Here is a 23,646-nt window from a genome sequence, read left to right as displayed (position 1 = left end):
ACTCTCGTTTTCATTGTAACAAAAGTGAATTAATGGCTTATGAAGGGTTTTGCAGATCTTTAGTTCTCCAAAAGCGAAATGGGAAAGTAATTCAAAGGTTGGTTTATTTTATTATATAAAACATATGCTTAATGTTTCTCGTAGATAATTTATTACGTACTGTAGAAGAAAGCCAAACCGTTTATTTCTCATAGAAATTAATGCTAAGATTGCCAATATACCTTGATAACTAAGTTACAGATGAATCGATTAAGAAGCCTTAACTGGTGTGAAGCCTTTACCATGGCCTTCAAAAGATTAGTTAGGACTTTTTTTTGCACTTAGAAATATCAGAGATGCTAGCTCTCCTGGATGGCTGTGAACCAACAGCAGCTGCTTCTGCAGGAGTGTTGATAGGCAAGCTCAGATCTATGATTTTGAGTGATGACTTCTGGCTAAAGCCTGATCTTGTGCTTCTGGAGGATCTGAAAGACAATTGACTCATCAGTATACAGAAATCCCTGTATCTAAAGTAGAACTTCGAATGGTGGCTTACAGTAAAGCCACCCAGCAGCCGTGGTTATTCTAGGTAAGATCCCCTGCAAAGATCTTTGTAGACGTGACCACCAATCACTTAACCTGTGGGAATGTGAGATCATAACTTGCAGCACGTTACGTGCACTGGCAGTAGAACGTAAGCTGAACAGGGGAAAAAGGTGTCAGTAAGAGCGTACAGGTCTGTCTGCCCCGTGTGTAATTAGAAAAGGGAGCTCATGCTACCAGGTGCAAAAGGTGGCTGGAGCTCAAACTTGTGCTTTCATAATGTGGAACCACCTTTTAATTAGAGCACAGTTAGCACAAGTAATTGTTCTGTAATTACTGTTTTATTTTAAACTGCGATGGACGCCGAAGGGAAAATTGTGTGTTAGAAAAATGTAATAAAGGTGGCACAGTGTAAGGAGAGAGTTTTTATAGAACGTTCAGGAAGTAGGGATAAGGAGTTGAGGAATTCTGTCATTTAGGGACTAATTTTGCTGGTTTAAACTTTAATTTTAAAAAACAAAAAAAAAAACCAAAAACAAAAAAAAAAAACCAACAAACAAACAGTGACAAAAACTCCATTGCTAGCACTTACCTGGCAGAAGCTAGTGAGCTTTGTGTGGATGGTGATCGAGAACTTTTACTGCCACCAGCAGAAGCAACTGTAGGAAGCGCCAAATTGGACTAGAAAATTGGGAAAGAAACAAACCGTTGACCTAATGGTTGTATAATAGGGCTGGGGACTGGGTGTATGAGGAGGGTTTATAACCCTCTGTATTTGAAGAGGTGTTGAAAGCAGATGAACGCTTTTTTCCTGTTGTACCGAAAGTTAAGAGTTGCCCTTGAAAGATGCTCATCACTAGACTACAGCTATCAATCGAGATTTTGGTGGTAGTTAACTGCAAAACTCACCTGGTGAAAGCACATTTGAAAGGGTGTACTTAAGTCAGGATTTGCTTCTAGAACATCAGCTACCAATTTGTCGATGGTTCTGCTGAAGCTTTTCAATTCACGAAGATCAATGTCTCTCTCTTCCTCTGTTTCTGTTTCAGTTTTCTTCAGAGACCGAATTTCTCTGCATAGTCTGGAGCACTTAACAAACATTTGGAAAGCATTGCTATTAGGAAAATGTGACACTTTTTTTAGAAACCTGTGAGGTTTAAATTCCGTGGGTTTAACCATACTGCTGTCTATCACTATAAAGTTGTCATTAAGGAATATACAAACCTGTTTTATAACCCTTTCCAGTTTTGGCTTCTGCTCTTCTATGTCTTTGTTCAGCTGCAAAATAAGAGCTTGTTTTTCCTTCTTTTGCTCTTGGAAGAGGGCCTCCTGCTTCAGTACGCTATCAAAATTCTTTTCCATGCTCTGCAAATTCATTTGAACAGTAGTTTTAGTTTATAAAGCAGTTCTGATACCCTTTTACTTCTTGTATTCCTTTGGGGAAGGGTCTGTTATCGCTGCTACCGGTTTCTAAATGGAGCTCAAGCAATTAGTACTGATAACGCAACTCGAACTCTCTGCCTGTCAGACTGTTTAGTGGATAAATACCTGGATAAAGAGAGACCACATAACTTACATATTTTAAAAAATACTTTAAAAGTATTAATGAAGTTATAAGTATCTTCAAATGTGCCTGTGACCTGTGTCTACAAGCAATTTACCTGGCACAGTACCAACTTACTAGTGCGAGCTATCCTAAGAAAAATAGCGCTGTTTCCTGTGGAAGAGGTGGGTAGCTTTGACTGGAATGAATAAAATCAGCTCTGTAAGGGTGGCTCTGGTTTTATTAGAAAATACATGAAAAAGCAGGAAAGAGTATACCATAACATGTCATTACATCCTAGGACTTACTCGCTGATAAAGATGTGTGTCCCTCCTTAATTGCAGAGATGTTATTTCTGAAGTGAGGTGCACCTCCTGGGGTGGTAGAATAAGCAATAGGAATGTTTGTTGACCTGTAGCCCTTGGTGACTCAGGGTTTAGAATAATCATGCGGGACGTAACAGGTTGCCTTTGATTTCTTCTGCCTAAGAAGATTTTAACTACACTGTCACACATCAGAGTTAAGTGTTGTTCTTTCTCAAGGGCCAAGTGGGCTTTCTGATAACCAGGGGAACCAGAAGTGAGTCCTTGATGTGGAGCCTGACCACAAGCTATCCTTTACCTGCATTTAATTAATGCTCGGCCTGCTAAGCTAGGAGTCAGCTAGCTGTCTTGGGTAAGTTAATACTGTTTAAACTGAGCCATCCTGAGTGCTAAATAAAACAGAATCTGTTCTCCTAGAAAAATTCTGGGCTGTAGATGCCAGAGGACACAAGATGGGTGGATTTTAATCTCTGCAGTACGGGACGGGATGATACAATCTAGAGGTGCATCCTACACAAAAATACAGCTGCTTGCTTGGATGCCAGAACAGAGCATCTGTCAATATGCATCTGGGATTTTGAAAGTCGTAGCTGTTAGGGGACGTTGTTGTGATTCAAGAAAATTCAAATAAGCACTCAGTTTTTGAAAGGAGAGGTAGAGCCTTCTAAAAAAAAATCACACACATACATACAAAGCATAGGATTTGAAAGAACAGGCAAAAGTCTACCCCAGAGTTTCCTGTTTCTTTCACCAGGATGGCTTGCATGGATTTAGCTACACATGCAGCCTCCGCTGTTTGACCAGAACTTCTGCTTATATTTTACCAGGAGATTTTCCTGAAGTTCCTTGATCTGTCTTTGCTTGTATCTGTATTTTTCATCAGCAGCCTTCTTCTCCTCCTCTAGTTTCAATTTTTCCTCGTATTCCTCACCTGTGATCCAAACAATGAGGCAGCATTATTGCTGGACAACTCCATTTTCACTTTAAAGTAACTGTATCAGAGTGTTACAGTATTAGTGTTGACAGTATTACAGAGACCTCAACGTTGAGGGGTTTTTTAAGTACTCTACTACTAATTCAAAATCACTGTGAAAAAGTAACTGGCTTCATGAGAGAGAATGATTTAAGAGCTACTGTTTCCAGAGCCAGCAGAGGGCACAAAAGTTAATAATCAAATACTTTCTAGAATTAAGTTTATGGAGTTTCGCATGGTGATGCTTTTTACATACTGAGCTAAGACAGTTCCACTGAAGGACAGCAAGCTTATGAAGTCTTAAGTGGCAACAGAAACAACAGATGCAGGGTTTTTTTTTTTCTAGAATTCCAAGTAACTTCCAGTATGCAAAAGCTTGTAGTTAGGTAGCCCATATTTTAAAATCTGCTGACATTACACTAAAATAGTGCAGGTTAAGTTTTACCCTTCCTCATAATTTTCCCAGATGACAGGTAACTACATTTTTTTTTTCCCCCTTCCATGTGAAAATCGGAGCTAATGATGGTGCAGCCAAGGGATCGGTCTTCAGCACTGGGGTACGCGTACCTCAGCTCCTCTGGGTACCGTTTTGTGCCCCAGCTGGCTCGGTCTCCCACGAGGGCCAGCGGTGGCACAGCTTGTCCTGCTGCTCTGATTTGAATTAGCAGCTCGGTGTGGTGCAGCACCACAGAAAGCAGTGCTTTTTGTGCTGTGCCAGGCTTTCTCTGCTAGACCCATGTACTTCAGTGGGCACTCCCTTCTCCCAGTAATGCCTTGGGGTTTTCCCCAGTAATCATCTTTATGGTTTCTGACTGTTCCTACTTATGACTATTTGCAAAACGTGTATGGGCTTAGAGATTTTCACATAAATTGGGCAGAAGAATGCAAATATTAGTTGATTACACCTTATTGCACTTTCTTCTGCTGAACTGTCACAGTAGCATGTGAATTACGCTCCCTTTTGCTATTATTAGTCTCTCTCTAATTCATTCCTTTGTGCCATGGAGTTTCCCCGCTCTATCCCTGAGTTCCACCATCACCTGTAACTCACCCAGCAAGTAGCAGTTTCTACTTTACATACTTGTCTCAGTGACTTTCTTGAAAGACTTGCGGTAATTGCTGTTGCAGTTGTTAAGTACCCGCAAAGTGTTTGCCAGAGCTGCAGTGTCTTTTTCAGCTTTGCAGATCTTTGCATCTAAGTCATCGCCTTCACGTTGAAGGGCTTCCTTTTCCTGTGCAGCCTGAAAATAAAACTGGTATTTTAGGTGACTGCACACATACTGAAAATACTAGGACAGTACAGTTATACATAAAAACATATCTGTAATAATTAGGGGTGAAAATCCTAGGTAGATATGGGGCTATCTGTGGTGTTAGGCCTGAACTGAGTTACTAGGTAACTGGGAGGAGTAGTTATTTACAATATTGGAAGTTCTGCGAGGTATTTCATCCGTGTGCATTTCATCACAGGTACCTGCCTCCCCGAGTAAGCTCACAAGGTCCTGATGAGCAGTGTCCTCACTGCGCACAAGGCAGTTTCCGCGCTTTGCACTGCTGATGTGAACTGCAGCACATGTTTCACATCTGTTTCCTCTACCCACAAAATCCAAGAAAGAGTTGAGATTGTACATTGTATAAAACCGTAACAAGAAGTGTTAAAAATCCTCCTCTTTGTCTAGGAATTATTCATTTGAAAGTCTTCATTTATCTGATTGGTGAGATCTAAGAAACACCGCCAGCTGGTGAAGGGAAGTATTTTCTACAGGCCCTCGGAAAATCCGATACAGGGAAAAATCTCCATAGTTGTAGAGGGCATACACCACCCACGGTGACCGCAAGGGTTTTACTGAGGGTCTTCTGCTGTGCTGGACCTCACAGCAGCACAAACACCATCAGGAAGGAAATGTAACACTTACTTAAGAATGAAAAAAAGATGGACTTCAGAGCCAAGACTGCAGCTAGAAGCGTTTTCTTTAAGAGGAAATCAGAGAATTTGTGGAGATCAAAAATAACAGATTTTTCTTCCAGAATCAGGGTATTGCATTATGGATAAAGACTGATTTTATTTTTTTTCTCCTCCAATGAATAGCTGAAGTAGGCATAGGTGACTGACAAGTAAAAGGGGAGAGTTTATATTCTTTGAGGTGCAAATGCCATCTGGTGAAATAAATACCTAAAAATAGCTCTGAAGGGTAGAAGAATTCAGGATCATGTGAGACTGTGATAAACTTGTTTCCACTTTATAGCTGATTACCACGTGACCAGTACTTCTTGTGTCTTTGTAAATTAACGAGCACTGAAGTGAAATTGTCCAGACTGCTCAAAATTAATGCTCCACTGATGTTAATACTGACCACAGATTTATGTGAAATTGCCGTATCATTTAAATAGCCAACGGTGGCGGGTAATGTAAAACAATTAGACTGAAAGTAAGCAGTAGGCAAGGAGCTTGTCTTAGTTACTTGAACAGAGCCCAGGGAAATCTATAGCTTAGATACTTGAATTATAATTAATTATATTAAAAAAATACCTTAATTACATAGTAGGCGTGACTTTTCTCCTCTTCTCCTTCAGGTGGCATCATGACAACAGTAAGAAGTTCATATCTGCATCTCAGTTTGTCAATTTTACTTAGGCGGTCTTGACATTCAGCACTGATTTATTTGGGGAAAAAATAAACGGGTTGAGAAAGTGCTTGTCTCGCAGTGTTTTGTGGGCAGTTCATGCTACAGCAGTTTAGATTACAGGTGTTATTCGGGCAGTCTACACATGTATTAGGAGGCAGGCAGGGCAGCAGTTGTTCTGCTACAGTTTTTTGTTGCTTTCTGTGTTCTCCCAGCCACAGTCATCGGTTTTTGTGGTCACCTACAATTCTCTCGCAGTTCTAAACTGAGTCAAATTTATTTTCATATTCCAGATCATTGCATCCTGGGAGGCTGTGCCACAGTCCTCCCCAAAAATTCTTTAAACGTTTGGCATTTAAATCCTACAGCTGCACAACCTGCCCCCTGCTGATACTATCTTAATATTGCCACTACTAGATGAGTGTAAGCAACAGTAGGCAACAACCCCAAATCAAATTACATGCAAGTATCAATTAGCTATGTAATTATCAAAGGGAAAAAGACACACAGTCTGCACTCTTGGTGAGCAGTTAAGCTTCAGTCACACTAAATCATTCTAATTTCCTATTGTGTGGGGTGTGGTTAGCAGAGGAGTGAATAAAAAGCCTGCCAGGTTTCAGCAGTTCAGGTGCTGAAGGATTGATTTTGGGCTGGATATAGATACTGGGATTTCAGAGCTTAAATTGTCCCAGATACTTTGCACTGGTTATTGGAGAAGGGAAAGGTTGTTTCACATGTGGTTGCTTTATAAGAGGGTACATACATAATTCAGAAGATTTAATTTTCTTATATAGGACACCTAATGGAGAGCTCATTTGTGAAAAAGGAAAAAAAACAACCAAACCCATAACAAACAGACTTACTGTGTGAGTCAAAGAAATTTGTTTTATCAAGCAATTGGGTCTAGATACATGCTTTCACATTTCCTGATTATTTTGAGAAATGCAGGGTCACACACATGGCATTTACTTTAACAGATGTCTGCAAGTGAGGTTCCCTCTCGGTACTGTAGAGGATCATCACTAACAGAATAATCAGTAATCTCTTGTTCACCGAGTGGTTAAAGCTATAGCCTGGATTCAGAGAAGGGATCTCTCGCTAGCCTCAGCTGTCTCAGTGTATAACTTAGAGCAAGATTTATTTCATCTTAAATTTCTCTAATTGGTGAAATCAGGTTAAATGCTTCTCTCTTTCAGTCAGTCCCCATATAAAATGTACTTGATAAAAGTTACAAGTTTAATTTGTATAACAGTAGTTACCTTATGTGTTGCCGTTCCTGATCCACAAGCCTTATCTGGGAGTCCAGCATTGCCTTACGAATCTTAATTTCCTCAGTTCTTTTGGCTATGGCTTTATTTACCTCCAATTTTTGTTTCTCCAGTGTTAGAACTTTCTCTGTCTTATTACACAGAGTATCTTGAAGACGCTTCAATTCTAGTTTTAAGAGATTATGTTCGACCATCATGTCCTAATAAATGCCAAAAAGATCTCAAAATCAGAAAGCATTGATTTCAATTAAGATAATTCATAATAGTTAAGGTTGTTTTTTATAAAGGATCCATTATTTTGTCTTTAATACATACACAACTGTAAGACTCATTTTGCTCTGCATTTAAGAACGTTCTCACTTCCTCAGTTGCTAACAGTTTACATGGTGAGTGTGACAGGGGTAGATTGTTTCCTGAATAGTTTTATACAAATTCATCAGACTTCCTAATTCAGACTGACTTCTCCATCTACAACTTTCCTTCAGTTTAGGTGGTTTCAAAGAAATTAAGTTCCTTAATTAAAAAAGTTCCTTACAAGGAACTTCCTGAAGTAGTTACTATCTCACTTGAACCATTATAACTGTCTTGGAATATGTTCTAGATTCTGTAGGTCTACAGTCATGTTGTTACACGAGCAAACTTATATATAGCAAAGCTTAGGAAAAGCAGCAAGGGGTGAACTTCATTAGCATGCAAACACTCTGAATTGTCTAAAAAAAACTCTTACAGGTCCCAAACTCTGTACCATTTTTTCCTCTCAGTTCTTTTATGCCATCAGCTTCTGTCTTTTTTTGCCCTGAATTTTATCCCCAAAGTTCCAGGTTGGGGAAAGAGAGAGTTTTCACTGAGGAGCAAGTGCACCAGCTAAGCTGACAGCAAAATTCTTCCCCCTGCTATGTAGGCCCTGTGCTGTTCTACTACCTCAGTGCTGCCTTTAGGAAGGCTAGAGCTTATTGCAGGAAAAAATGTGCAGTAATGAGAGGACTGGGAATTGGTCTTTTCTGCTTATCAAAATATGGGAGGAAAGACTTCAGTTTTATTGCTAATTCCTTAAACTGGAATATAATAGATATAAATTTTTGAATATAGATAATTTTCCATCTGCTGGAAAAAAAACTTGCAATTTAATTACAAAACTGAGTCAAACTTATTAGTTGGCATCACAGATTGAGAATAAAAATTCAGTGCTAGGTGAAGACATACTTGAACAGTAAATACATTTTCTGTTTTAAAGGCAATGGTTTCTCTGGAAAAGAACCGTTGACCAGTGGATATTGCGGTAGAAGTAACGTGCAGTTAAATTGGTAACACAAACCACCTTTATGCTGCAAACAGAGGAGAAGCAATGCTTTGCCTACGAAGACAACAGTGATGAAAGTTACTTCAAAGTTTGGGAAGGAAGGTGTAAGTCAAGAAACCTCAAAGAGGGTTCTTAGGGATATAATGATGTAGCACCGTAGAAGGTGGACAACAGATCAAGTCATGAGTTCATGTATTTTAAAAACCAAATATGTCCTGTATTAGTAAAGTTGCAAAGTAATACTGTACCTGCTTAATGGCTTTAGCTTTTTTTAACTCCTGATCTGATCGCTCATTGAAAAGATTTAGTTCATCTATCTTGATCATCATAGCACTTGTTTCTTCTCCTGTCTTATCCATTGCTCTCTTGATGAAATGGACATCACTCTGTTTCCAAATAAGTTAGATTTAATTTATTTCAGTGACTGTAGGTTGCAACAAAAGCTACCAGTTAATTTTAAATGAGATATTTTAATGTCCTGGAACCAGGAACCATCATCTTGTGTCCATATGCTGCTCTGCTAACAGTGCCTAGAGCATTGCAGTCCTCATACAGAGTGCTGCTACAATATTAACGTCATTGCTTGTTTGATTTGGAGTGTCCTACTTGTTATTTATACAATATAGATCTTTCAGCCAATAAGGCAATTCTAATATAATCATTTGTTTGGGGCCAGATAAAAAAATCTCCTGGCATGTCTGACCATGACTTTGATATCTGTAGATCATCTTCATAATACCGTCTGTCTTTGATAATACTCCAGAGTATGAATAAATTCCTGGAGGTGTGTTCCAATGTTTGATTACACTCACTGCTCAAGTTTTGCATCTCCTCAAAACCGAGCTGTGGGCATCAGTCACCCAACATTAAATCTTGCTGTTGCACGGATCTCCTGTTAAAGGGCTCTCCTATAAGCAGTTTATTCCCCTTACTATATTGATCAAATTTTTCCTTAACTATCACTTTGAGAAAACAGTCGTGATGTTTTATTAAAAACCTGACTTTTGTCTTTGTATAGTTTCTCTTTGAAAAGAGGTTTCTAACTGTGCTAAAATGTAGCTGATTAATAAACAAATTTCTTATAAAAAGAAATTATAAATTGGCTAGAGAATAAGTGACTGGTTCATATCTACAAAAAAAAAAGTAAGTGCATTTTTAGAGAATTCATGATGGTCACTGGATAGTGGAAAACCAGAGAACAAGTGTGCATATGCAAAACCCTCACATGGGAATACAGACAGAAAAATGGTGTTTCTGAATTACATATCGGGATGAGGTCAACTAACTCAAATACCGTCCCTTCAATTCAGTAACATTATGTCGTACGATTTCATGAAAAATACAAAAGTAAGTAGTAGCATCACAGAAAAACGTTCTCCTATTTCTGCGTGGTCCTAAGGATAAACTCAGACATTTGCAAGCAGTCACATCCTGAAATGAAAGCTAAGCTTGCCTTTCCACCACCTCAGCGCTTCTTGTTTACTAAATGCCTAAGGTGTCTCAGTAATGCAGTAATGACCTGTTTTTCTGGAAGGTGTAGGAACATAGGAAGTTTTCCCACACAGGCTACACAAAGTTCAGATATCTTTTAATCTAATACCACGTCATTAATTCGTAAGACACCATCCTTAATTCACTGAGGTTTCTAGACGTTATACAGTCAACCTGATGTTCTAAGGAACCTACCTGAAGTTTCTTGTGCTGTGCATATAAAACATCATATGCATTTTTCTTTTCCTCTAAGGTTTTCTTAAGTTCAGTAACTTTTGCTTCCAAAACTTGTTTTTCATCTGCATTAACCTCCCCTTCTAACCGTGACAGCCGTCTCTGTACTTGCTGAATATAAAAATCCTGTTAAAATAATTTTAAAGAGAATTAATAGTCGGAGATAAGCAATTACAGCCTTCCTATAAAACTACAACGCTGGATATAAACTTAGATCTAAATGTTGGCTTTAGGACTGTCACCCAATTAAGCTATTGTTTTTTATAATAATTTATGGCTTATAGACCTCATTAGCAAAATATTCTTAAATGACTGATGCGCAGTGATGGTTCAGGAGTAATCTTCTAGATGAGTAACAAAGCAAACTCAGCAGAGTCTGCTGTAGGGAGGCTTACAGTGGAGTTGCCATCTTGCTGTTACCAGTGGATGCTGACACAAAAGAGCAAATTTTCAAAGTGGTGCATAGGAAATATGCACAAAATCCAATTAGTAAATAACAGGATTTTGGCATGTACCTCTTGTATTGCTTTAAATATTTACCCTGAGGTGTCTGAGGTTCAGAGGGATCAAAGTAAAGAACTGATTTGAGAAATTAGTGGGAAAAGCAGCAGATCCAAAAAATAATGAAATACACAAGTGCATAATGTAGGTGATGCTATAGCAAGTGTCACTTGTTTCAGTTTTATCCATGCAGCTAGAGACTGAAATAAATGCAGACTTCAGATTATGCTGCATGGCATTTCCAAATTGGGAAGATGTTGACAAAGATAACAGAACTCAGGCAAGTTACTCTCATCAGACCCAAGAAGCAATCACGGTATGAAAGAATGAAAGTACATTTTACCTGGTTATACATTAATTCTTGTTGCTTTAACGCATCTGCATCAAGTCTGTGCAGTCGACTCTTAAGATTTTTAAGTGCTGTTCGACTTCCCTCAATTTCCGCTACAACACACTTCTCCTTATCCTTCTGCACCTTTAACTCTTGTGTCTTCTTGAAAAGTAGTTCTTTTAACTGGTTCATTTCTGTTTCTTTTTCCTGGTGACAAATTAATCATTAAGTAGTAAGAAGTAATTAATCACATCAGAAGTAATTTCTGAGGAATTATTTGCCTGTAATAATCATATATAGGAAGATTAAAAAATTTCAATACTATATCCATTAATATGAACGCAGAATTTCGTAGGTCTTCAAAATGGTTGGCAAGAAGTGTCTTTGACTTAAAGAGAAATTAATTTTTTTAATTTATTTTTTTTAACTTGGATCCTAGCCTACTATTACATGACCTTTGTTTTCCATTATGGGAATGCTACTCTTTTCAGCCTTTCAGAAAACTAAATTCCTGTCATCCTTTAAAAAAACCCTCTTCATTGCTTCCAGTATATGTGAATACTAAAACTTGTAACTCTGTGTGTCTGCACGTATATGTACATATGTGTGTTTATATAAGTTGGAATAATTTTGTTTGAAAAATTAATTACACGTTTTAAAACCACTTCCTTATTCTCAGAGGTAAGTTGCCATTAACACCTAAATCAGTGCAGGAAACGAGGTTTTTGTAGGGTCTGTTACAGTAAGACAATGATGAACATTTCAGGTGACCTGAAATGTACCCAAAACAAACAAAATTGAGATTATTTTCTTTTTATAACCTTAACAAGGAAGACAACTTTATTCTTTCCCTCCCTCCTTCCACCCCAATAACCAAAGACCTCCTAAAGGCCAGGCTGTTCAGCATGCTAGTTTCCTGTAAGGTACATCTCTAAAAAGAATGATGTGCCATCACAATCCTGTTCTGAAAGACTCGTGTACATTCAGCTCAAGTCTGGTGCAGTGTTTGAAGATGCACTTTTACATTAATACAGCAAAACACCTTAGAATTCACTTTTCTACACTGATTAAAAATGTGTTATTCTTGATTTTATAGGTAGACGTTGTGAAATTTGCTTGCGAACCATCTTGCTGGCTTTAATAATGAAGAACGATAACTTGACTCATTCTCTAAGTGTTCATAATCACTTTCTACCAAACAGATTTTTTTTGTAGTTGAACTTGCTGTAAGTGCAATTCCAAATCCAAAACTCGGGAAGTAAAAAGCAGGTGTAAGTTTAATATGAAATCGTTACGGCCTGTAGCGTTTTACACTGATGTCAGCAGGCTTTGGGTCATGCCTGAACAAAGGAATTTAATTCCCGAAGTAAACTGTTTTTATGCATGTGTCCAATTCTGAGCTGTATTTCCTAAGCAAATGACAACATTACTTTCTCCACTAAAACTGGATCACGGTTCGACCTTCATTTCTTAGTCTTCCTTGCATACCTAAATTAATTTATTTAATAGAAATTTTTTCTCTCCCTTTAAGTGAGGTTGTGAATAGAGATAAGATACTCAGTAAGCTTCACTGTGCAACAGTGTTTTGCCAGAGATTGAAGAAGGAGAAGTATCACAGAACTAAAGCGCAAAATGGTGACATTTCATCCACTTTGTTCCTGCAAATATCTCTTCACAGTACATTAATAGATGCAGCAAATAGCCATGTGTGTCTAATGGTGATGGAAAGCGTGCTGCTGACTAATACATTACAGACATTGTTCAAGAACAGTTCATCCTAGTTAAAATATTACCCTGAAGCTCTGGAGCTGCCAAGCTCAATGTCATCTTAGGTTATCCGCCACAGACACAAGGAAAGAAACCCTGCTAATGGTTTAGCCACCCTGGTAATAGTCTTGAGGGGAAGCAAGTAAGGTTTTCATTTTAATGAGATGTTGTATCATTACAACTTGTTCTCAAATTATCTGAAATACCAGAACGGTAAGTAAGGCCTGTAATTTAAGAAATTCTCTACAAAGGAAAGTTTCTGTATATATATGTAAAATGTATAGTTAATGCCTGTGGAGTTAAAAAGTTTGAAAAATAACAACCTACTGCAAGGGAGTGTTTCACAGGCATGCTACAGGAAACAAAATGCGAGGGGGGGGGGGGGGCGGGAAGAGTGTAGAGCCAATCGCACAGCTACAGCATCGTTGTCACTTGTGTGGGAGCATCTGCCGTCACATTCATTTAACCTGGTCATTTTACAGTAAAGAAAGCTTCATTGTACCCAATACTCAATTGTCCAGCAAAATGTGAAAAAGTATTTGTATCAAGGTCAGTCAGAAGCAAAGTAGTAAAATACTTTAAGGGAACTAGTAGCAAAATGACAAAACAGTAGAAACATTTTCTGAAATGCAGGGAAGTTCAGATGATTGCATTACAACACTGCATTTATTCAAAAGCCCTTTGCAGTTCATCAGATGAGAATTAATTAGGGTATTTTTATTCCTAAACCTAATTTGCAGCATATGAAGTAGGTTTTGAATTTTTAAAAAATCATTATTAGACGTTTAAAAAATAAATAGTCACCGTATTACAGCTTGTACATGCCACTTCCCAGATCAAAACCTTTATTCATCATGAAAATGAACTCTGAAGTGAGCCAGTAATTATTTAATAGTCCACAACGAGTTAGATGTATCAGACTATCATGCAGTAGAATTAAAATAACGAAGAGAAGACTAGGCCAGCCAAATCTGATTAAAAGACTTCAAAATCTTTTTAAATGTCAGTTGGCCAAAATCATAGCTCTTTGCAGGTTTATAAGTTTTGGTGGTGTTTTATTAAGGCCAAGAAGTTTTCAGTGGTAATGTTACACCAAAGTCATCCTGACAAGATTCTCACTCTTTAACAGCCTTATTGATGGGAAACTGATAGAAGTTTAAGGACCTTTGCTCCTCAGCAGCCCATAAAACAGAATGTTTAGAGACATAAACTCCCAGAAAAGCTAAGCAAAATAGAAGATTTTGAAATTTTTCAATATTGTTACAAAGCAGAAGCAAAACATTACTGTATCTTTCTAACAAAACTTGCCACATTCCAGTAAATAACTTCTATTTCAATCAAGCCAAGAAGTTGTAAGTAGCTTTCAGCTGATGTCAGAGGTAAATTCCCTGTTCAGCACAGTGATGCAGTCAGAATACGGGTGTTACATCTGACCTGTACAATGACAGTGCCAGTATCCCATGCTAAGATATGGGAACACCCTCTTCTGAATTACTAGGACCGCTTATTTTTCCTCCAGAGTTCTCCCAACACAGATACTGATGTATCTACATGCACGTTACGTCATCATTTGATGAAATAGCTGCATGTCACATTCATACTTACATTTCAATTTAATCCATAAATGTTTATTCTAGATAGAGCTTGCAAATTCAAATGAATCCTCATTTGCAGAAACCATGAAAAACATTTTACCTTGACAATCTTTTCTTCTTCCTTTAGTATTTCTTCCATCCTCAAAGCTCTGTCTTCTGAGCCGAGTGTCTCCTCAGTCACAAGTTTCAGCTTATTGGAAAGACTTGCATTTTTTTCATTAAGAAAGCTTAATCTAAACAAAATCACATGATTTAACAAGTTAAATGTATGTTGCATATACAACACTGCCAAAACCAAGCAGCCTACCTAGCTGAGCAATTGCCTAATAAAGCAGGCTAAACTCGAACCTATGATAACCAAGGCCCTAACTGATTTTTTCATGCCCTTTAAATACAAGGATTACCAAGAGTTTTTCCTGAATTGCCCAATGCCATAAACTGTGCAGGACACGGAGGAACCAGAAAGTTGGAGGCTTTAATCATAAACATTTAAGGTTCTTTGCTAGCTCAAGGATTTGATTATATTACTAATTCTTACAAATTATATTTTTAAAGGTCTGCTTCTTACCTGGCTTTCTTTGTCTGAATTTCTTTCTTCAGGTTGGTTACTTGTGTTCTCAAAGACTCCAGATCAGAAGCAGTTCTGTCCACAGTGGATTTCAAAGCATCCAGCTAATAAATTACAAAATGCAGCAGAAATCGAGCTCATATTTACGCTGGTACATGTTAGGGTATTTAAAATTGTAATTGACCTATTTATTGGAACGTATTTTCCAAATGAGAAGTGCTGCAAATTCTGAGGTGCTGTAAATCTGCACAGCTAGTAAACTCCATACACTAATTTACATAATCTGAATACTGGGACAAAAAAGAATACAGAATGAATTATGAAGGTGCTGTGGGCTGCAGTTCTTGCCCAACAGCATCTGGTAAGTGGAAACATGGTTTTATAGAGCACAGCTGACGTTGATGAGGTTTTTTGTGAACATGGATACCCTTATATATCTAATATATATTTTTAACTCAAAATGTGTCGGGTACACAGAATTATTTTGATTAAGGTAAGGGAACACTGACAAAAATACACAGACATTTAATTTGGTAAAACATAGGACAGCATACACTCATTAAACAGGATAAGAATATTTTACAATCAGTAGCTCATTAGTCTTCACAATCTTAACAGCATAAGTGTTATTTGTCTTTGCTTTCACAGATGAAGAAACCTGATCAAGGGTACATATAGCAGGTCTCTCTCTGCACCAGAATGAGAAACTGGGAGGTTGCAAGTTGCCAGTTGAACTGTAAGTCTGTTTGTTTCCTTGTTTCTCACTTGTGTGCCACAGATGTTCTAACACCCAATAACGGGAGACTGTTCTCATTATCACATTATATAGTATTAATCGTGAAAAATTTCAAGCAAGACTCTTACAGCTTAGAGATGAAAACCTACCAGTTCTGTGAGCCCTCAAGTTTGCATAAACTACAGGGTAATCTAACAGCCTACACCTTGTTTGAGCTACCTACAGTTTAATTACAGTATCAGTTTATGAAGCACCAGCCACAGAGAAGCTATCCGAAGTTAAGGCAACAGCAGCTGCAGTGGGTTTTTTTTTAAAAATCACCAAGCTTGCTAAGCAGCCCAGTGTTACCATTTTCTTGTTAAGATAAAACTTACTCAGGTAATACAAGTGTATTCCTTCTCAGCAGAGCCCTGAGAAATATTTCTACAGGCATTTAAGTAATTAAGCAGTGCAGCTAATTTCTAGCTTTAAGTGTAGATTAAATATAAGTAACAAAGTACAGGCAGCACCAAGCATGGCTGGTTCACAGAGCAGCCCTACCCTACCGCCTCTTGATTAGAAAGCCACATGAAAGTGGTGGGGGGGGGGTGTTTCAAGAATTTTAACCTGGCTACAAGGGCCATCAGCAGTCACTTCTGAAAGCACAGGAGAGGAATTGTTTGGAATCCAGAAAAGATTTCTCTCATCTTTATACAATACTGCAGTCTACGTATGCTAAAGGCAAGACACGCCTCCTTCTGAAGCATCTAATAGTGCTACACCACTTAAGAAAAAAATTCATCCATTTTATACCAACACAACAGAGAATATAAGCTGATCTCTTCACCACTATCAATGAAAGGATTAAGCTGAGGGTTCAGATCCCAGTAATCACGAGGAGACTGAGAAGAGCAGGCGTCTTGTGGGATTATTAAAAGCCCAGTCTAAAACCTGTGTTTCCTCCATCTAGTCAAAAGTTACAGTTTCCATCTGTTTTTCTGAACTCTTTGGTCATCCTTACCTCATCCTGCAGCTGAACCCTGTAAGCATCCTGAGTCTGACACTCATCTCGGAGGCTGGTAGCTTCCCGTTCAGCAGAAGAAATTTTCTTTTCACATTCCACATTATTAAGAGTTTCATTTACCAAAAAGGAAGTCTTCTCTTTCAGCACAATTTCTTTCTTTCTGATCTCCTGTTTTATCTCTGTTATTAGCTATCAGGATAAAAACACTTTAGATTTGCTTGCATTAGTTAAATTAATAAAGGGTACGACCAGAGGGTAGATTGCTATTAAGACTACTCTTTGCAAGAGACAGCCCAGTTATTACATCATTCTTAAATTACTTTATTCCACTACTACATCACAACAACAAATACTACAATGGTTTTGGTTTGGGAACTTCCAAAATATTCCACTAATTAAAAAAACCAACCAAACAAACAAAACCACTATATACTTGTATGAAATAAAAATAATTTTTGATTGATTGAATAGCGAACAAAACTTCAGATAGACTTGAAACGGAGGAAATGCACAAGGAAAATTACCAACAGTAGTGATGCTTACATTAGCTGACAGATTTATAGCTATTCAGTGAAAATTGTGTATTTTGCAAGGTTAAGGTTAGCTACTGGGAAAATTCTACTGTAGTTCTAATGTAAAAAAAAAAAAAAATCTATTTAAAAAACATCAGTAGGACCATTCTATAGACTACTAATACATGGAAGGTTGGCCAGAGCTCGGTTTTTTTGGTTGTTGGTTTTTTATATCTGTTTGTTGTTTGTTCTTTGTAGGAATCTTCTGACCCAAAATACTATGAAATCCAAAATACTTCAGCTAAATTAGACCATTATATTTATTTGATAGTATTTCTTCTGGGTTGTCATTTTCTATTATTACATTTTTTTAGTGTTATAGCTTAAGCCTTTTTAAGCCATGTTTCTGCTCAGGGTATACGTAATACCCATATGGGCAACTTAAGAAAGCTGATATTCTTTCAGAGGAAAATATCATACTAGCAGAGCAAAGGATTTAGGTAGAGCCTTCTTGTACATGCAATTATCCTTTCTCCTCCTTCAAAAAAGCCATTGTTACTTTGGAATCCACATTTATAAAATCTTTGTCTACACTGATCCTTCAAGCTTTTTCTGGTGCATTTGTTCTATTGCCCTGCAGAACTTTTTGAGTTCACATTTCTCCTGACAAAGCCAGGATAAAATACACTTTATTTGTACTTCTTGCCCTTGTACTGTCTGTGCATAAGACACTGACAAAGCCAATGAAGACCGTATGTTTTAGAAATTCATACTAACTCATAATGCCCAGCAGGACCTTTTTTGGGTTAGAAGACTGCTGTTGCTTCTCCCCATTTGCAGAATGTATTGAACAACCAATTTTTAACCTTAAAGTTACTGTTTATCATAATTCTGACATAAATGTCAGTCATGCATTTGTTCACAGAGACAGAAATGATAATTTCTTAATTCTAAATATTCTATTTTCTTTTTTTATATTGCAGCCCAGACACAACATCCCCTCCTTGCAGGTGACTGTCCTTTACTCTCTAAGAAAGAACATTCCATCTTGCTGCTTCTTAGGTCAAAGAAAATACTGAAACTGGCATGCTTTGCATTTTCCAACAACCTTGAGACTGAAAATTAAACCTTGCATAGTATCAAGCAGAGCACCATTACTTACCCTGAGAGACACTGCTTTCAAAATAAATTCTAAATACATTTCGGTAATATCTGAACTTTGAAACACCTTTACAAAATAGACCTCTAGAACCCAAAGAGAGCAGTGAACATCTAAAAGACCCAATCATTCTATGTGCGAGTGGCAAAATTCTTATCAATACCCTAGACACAAAAGTGGGCTGATACACTGATACGGATCAGCTACGGCAGTGTTACCGAAGCACAATGATCAATCTGTTGGTCTCTTTTTTGCATCTGTTGTATCGCATTCTCCCACTGCCTGATGACATCCTGCCTTTCTTTATGGACTCTGCGAAAATCTTCAGCTGTCTTGTCAAGCTCTATCTGTTTAAAAGAAAGCACCCCCATGATTCCTGATGTTAAAAACGTCACATGTAACAAGAGATCTTCAAGAACCTTAAGCACAAACCTGAGCCGTTGTGGTTTCTGTACGCTCATTATCAAGAGCTCTGCGCTTCTGATTCGCTTGCATGGTCAACTTTTCTATTTGAAGGGTTAATGCCTAAAATGAAAGGATATGAAAACAAATATATAATGTCTTATAAATCCTTAAAGCTTTGCCACAATTAGGGGTGGAATTATTGAGGCATTAAATTTCTTGTGTTTTAGAGAACAAAAACCAGAGAATCTAGCCTCCCAAATTTTTGGTCATAACCTCTTGTCAGCCCTTAGGACCAGACTGCAGCAAGGGCAAATTAACCCTCCACCGTGTATGAACACGTATGTGGTGTCCTTGGCATCAGCTATTTCACTTCACTTTTCCTACTATGCTCTGTGAGTTGCTAAAGTAAACAATATCAGTGAGACTGTTTATGTAAGCCAACGTTTTTGGGTTAAGTATTTAATGAGTCAAAATCAAGTTTCTCCTCCCTGTATTTAAAGGCTCAAATGAATATTAACCAGGGTTACCTACCTCTAAATCAGTTATATAATATTATATAAAAACAATAATCAAGTCTGAACTTGGCACTGGAGTGTCGATTCATACCATCTTTCATTGTTCCAGACAGCTTTACTGAAGCAGCCATACTTCTCAGTAATATTAATAAATTCAGTTCTAATGGGAAAACCTACACTGTTCATCTGTACTTAGCATGCATTTTTGAACAAACACCTCTCTTCCTTCAGCGGCACTGTTTTCTAGACATTATTATCTGTTTGTGCACTTTCTCAGAAAAATTCAAACTTAAGTTTTACCCAGAAGAACAAACAAATTAAAGTCCTCAACTATACCTTTCACCTTTTGTGAAACTTGTTCTCTCTGACCGCCAAAATGAACCTCATATGGAATTGCACGGTTCTAAGTGGAAACCAGTTTAAAAGCACAGTTGTACCAAATCTTGTCTCAGTCTTACCTGACCTGATAACACGACAAGGTCTTCAAGTGCTACAAAGGTTCTCTGTTTTGTTTCTGAAAATTGGTGTCATGTCTACTTACTCTGAGTTTCCCTTCATCTCGTTGTGCATACTTCTGGATTGTCATAATATCATTATCTTTGCGATTTGATTCCTTTATCCAGCTCTCCAGAACTTCCTCATTACACTTCATCTGTTGTTTTAAGTTTTCCAACTTCTTAGTGGTTTTATTTATAGTATTCTAATAAAATTAGAGATAAATTAAAGGGTTAATATTCAATGTCTAATATTTACTTTGAATAGTAATTGAAACAACCAGTTCAAGCTACTGTAACAAGTTTACACACACCTTGTTGTCAATGGAATTGCTAGTTTTCTTTTTTGTTATTGGTGTATTGTACTTGAGGAATGCTAATACATGTCCTGGTCTTAAAGAAGAAGCAGGACAGTAAGTTACCACAAACCTAAAATGCAAATAACTTTAAACAGAAAAGTCAGCTTCTGGCAAGATACACACATATGCAGGATATTTATTCCAATAAACTGATCTGAGGCATTGTAGGGTAAAGTTTCTCCCTCACACACCAAGGCCCAGTTCTTAGATCCTTCTCCTATGTGTCAATTTACAAATGGTCCCACATGCCTGTGAAGAGACTTCCTGACACAAAGATGAGAGAATCAGGATCCAGCTGAATAGCAAGGATAACTGCATCCTGCTACCCGTTCTAAGAGACCGGAGATTACAGACTTAATGAAAAGAGCAAATTAAAAAAAAAAAAAAAAAAAAAAAAAAAAAAATCAACAAACATAACTTCAATTATTCAAAGAAAGAAAAAGAGACAGTTGCATTAAACAGAAAACCACCTGTAACTACATAGCCTTAGATTACTTTTTTTTTTTTTAATATAAAGAAAAATTTTGATCTCTAAATCATGCCCCAAGTTTATTTTATGCAGGGAGGAAGATCTGCCACCAACAATTTAATTTTAAACGATAAAGAAAATTCCTGGGAGAATTAATGAGATGCTGATATGGCCATGTGGCTGTGTATCTGGCATTACGAACATTGAGAACTGAATTTTTTAATATCTAGTTAACATTTTCCAAGTCTTGATTAGTCTATGCAAGGAGATGCTCAGTGTCATTCTACTTGCCTACACAGGGAAAAAGCACATCCAGATCATGTATTATAGTTTATAAGTTTTAATTATAATTAGCTGTCCTTGACTTACACTATTCCTCCTGTAAGTGCAAGTGAAGACAAGTCATAAAACCTAATTGCAATATGGGTGTTCTCTTACAAAAAACTTTAAACCTTACTTCTTGACTGTTTTTCTTTTCTCTTAAGGAAACTATCTCGTCTTCCAGTCGTTTAATCTCACTTTTGAGACGTCCACGTTCTCTCTCGGCAAGGACTTTAAAGTGTTGTTCAGTTTCAATTTCATTCTCTCTGGCTTTGTAAAGAGACTAAAGAATAATACAGTTCAGCATTTTACAATAAACAAAAGGCATATCTCAACAACCCCCTTTTTTTTTACATACAACCAAATCCCAAGTCAGCCATAGTATGATTTTGTCATGTAAATACAGGAATTTTCAGAGCAACTTTGTTTTGATTTTAGTATGTCAAATATATGTGTTCTAATGTATATATTTACACACCCGTTGCATTGTATCAGATATCCACAGATCAACCATTTATAGCCCTAAAAACTCAATTCAAGGATTTTTTTCACCCAAGATTCAGAATCTTAATCTTTCTGCATCAAAATCGTAGTCTCTTCGTCACTGGCAGCTTTACGTCAGGTTGAGGAGGCACAGCAAAAGAACTAATTGTATTGTTCTGTGCTGAGACAGACCACCACCAGGCTGGCCTATCGCAGTATCTCGATATTGTCTAATCTTTCTGACAAGAGTTATTCAACAGGGTTTTTTTTCCTTGTATAATAAGAAATCTCTTACTTACTAGAAGCTTCTCTTAAACAGAAAATAGTACGGCCTGACTCTATGTACAGATTAAAACTTGAATCTAGCACAAAAAAATTAAAACGTTGTTCAGCTGCAGGGAAGTTTCTTAAGGCTTTTTCAACTATATCTTACCTGGAAGGTGTGCAGCTTGACTCAAGACTCTAGAAATGTAAATCACCCACTTTGGCCATTTAACTTCTAGTGTAAGCGAAGACTTACGCCTTAACCACTCACTTCATTTGTCAAGTCCATCAATTAACTCTTTACTAGCATTTCACAACTAACTCTTGACCATTATAAAGATTATAAATTTGTTTTTCCCTTATACTGATGGTTTATTTTCCTTGACAATTTCTTCTTATCATCTACAAAAGTCCCCATTCATAAAGAATTCTAAAATGCATCCTTCTTGGCTTTCTTCTAGGTACAGTCATTTGATCTTGGATGGTCTTTTTAATGATTGTCAAATAATATCACTGAGATATATATTTTAACTTTTGTGTCCTGTGGAAGTCCTGGAGTAAAGTTCTGACAAATCTCTAACAAAGCTAGCAAAATATACAGGGATGCCAGCCACACAGAGATACTCAGGTCATCTGTCCGATAAAAGGGATCCACTAGAAGTGGCAGTTTACCTGAGTGAAGCTGAACTCTTGTCTTACGTTTTTCAAATGAGATTTCATTGCTTCTATACGCTCTTCGAAGGCAGTCAACTCATTTTGCAGGTCTACTTTTTCTTTTTGCATCTTCTGCAGCTATTTAAGAGTTAGAATGGTCAAGTAACTACTTTTAGTTAAGCGCTTAATACCTGCAAGCTACTTAAAAATACAGCCGTCGCAATTACTAATCAAAAAATATAAGACGTGGGCACCACATTCCCCCAGTGACACGAGAGCGTTCGGAAGCAAACCCCGAGCCTTGCTAAGGGAACGCACAGCCTCTGGCTCCCCAGGCCCCCCTGGGAGGAGCGGGAGCTGCCCGGGCGCTGTGGGGCACCCGCGGCACCCAGCCTCCGGCCCCGACGGGGCCCACCGCGGGTCCCACGCTCTAAGGCGAGGGCCTCGCTCCCCGCTTCCCTCCGCAGCTCCGCGGCACTCGTGGGGTTTTCCTCCCTCTCCCCCCGGGCCCTGGCGGCCGCGGCAGCCCGGCCGCGGCGGGGAGGGCTCCGGGGAGGGCCAGGGCGCCGGCGGCCCCCTCAGAGCCGAGCGGCCGCCCCGGGCAGCCCTCCAGGGGAGCCCTCCAGAGGAGCCCTCCAGGGCCGCTGGCCAGGGGCGGATTCCTCTTCCTCCCCGGTCGCAGCCCCGCGCTCACTTCGTCCTCCAGCGCCTTGTTCTCCGCGTTGGCCAGAGGGACGGCGTAGCCATCGTCCCAGCGGATCTCGGCCAGCACGGAGGCGGTGGGGCGGCTGCCGACGCTGTCCATGGCTCCGCTGGCGGCGGCAGCCGAAGGAGAACGGCGGCAGGGCCGGGCCTGGCGTCGCCGGGTCCCTTAGCAACGGCGAGCCCTCAGCGAAACCGCCGAGGCGGGAGCTGCCTCCCGCCCCGCCCCGGGCCGCCCCTTCCCGCCTCCCGCCGGCCGGGGGCGGCCTCTGCCCCGCGGCTCGTCACCCGGGGAAGGGGCCGCGGCCTGGTGTAGCCGGGGGGCCCTGAATTTGGAAATTTCTGGTCTAAGCGCCTACGTCAGCCCGTCAGTAGGGCTGTCGTTGGCGGGGTTACCAGAGCTGCCTGGAGTCGATGACCTTCCCGGCGGCGGCGGCGGACCCAGTGCCTCCGGCCAAGGTGGCACTGTCAGCACCTCAGAGGCCCCCCGCTCAATGGCCTCCCTGCCAGAGCACCAGTCTGCGCCACAG

The 23,646-nt window shown here is 39.0% G+C and overlaps 1 protein-coding gene across 1 annotated transcript; it reads right to left on the bottom strand.

Annotated features, from left to right (window-relative positions):
- Positions 1–301: 301 nt before the first annotated feature.
- Positions 302–23,219, bottom strand: CCDC39 (coiled-coil domain 39 molecular ruler complex subunit). The gene is made up of 20 exons (XM_086468081.1): positions 23,109–23,219; positions 22,433–22,552; positions 21,150–21,296; positions 19,912–20,070; positions 18,883–18,975; positions 18,669–18,797; positions 16,777–16,968; positions 15,041–15,144; positions 14,573–14,705; positions 11,123–11,317; positions 10,240–10,404; positions 8,802–8,939; positions 7,245–7,453; positions 5,892–6,015; positions 4,443–4,602; positions 3,213–3,319; positions 1,747–1,887; positions 1,432–1,611; positions 1,115–1,203; positions 302–464 (listed from the first exon to the last, which is right to left on the bottom strand). The coding sequence occupies exons 1-20, from the start codon at positions 23,217–23,219 to the stop codon at positions 302–304; spliced, it is 2,859 nt and encodes a 952-aa protein (XP_086324207.1).
- Between the last annotated feature and the right edge of the window lie 427 nt (positions 23,220–23,646).

This window comes from Leptosomus discolor, chromosome 7, assembly GCF_034619465.1.
Source record: "Leptosomus discolor isolate bLepDis1 chromosome 7, bLepDis1.hap2, whole genome shotgun sequence".
NCBI lineage: Eukaryota > Metazoa > Chordata > Aves > Leptosomiformes > Leptosomidae > Leptosomus > Leptosomus discolor.
This window is presented reverse-complemented; position numbering and strand designations above follow the sequence as displayed.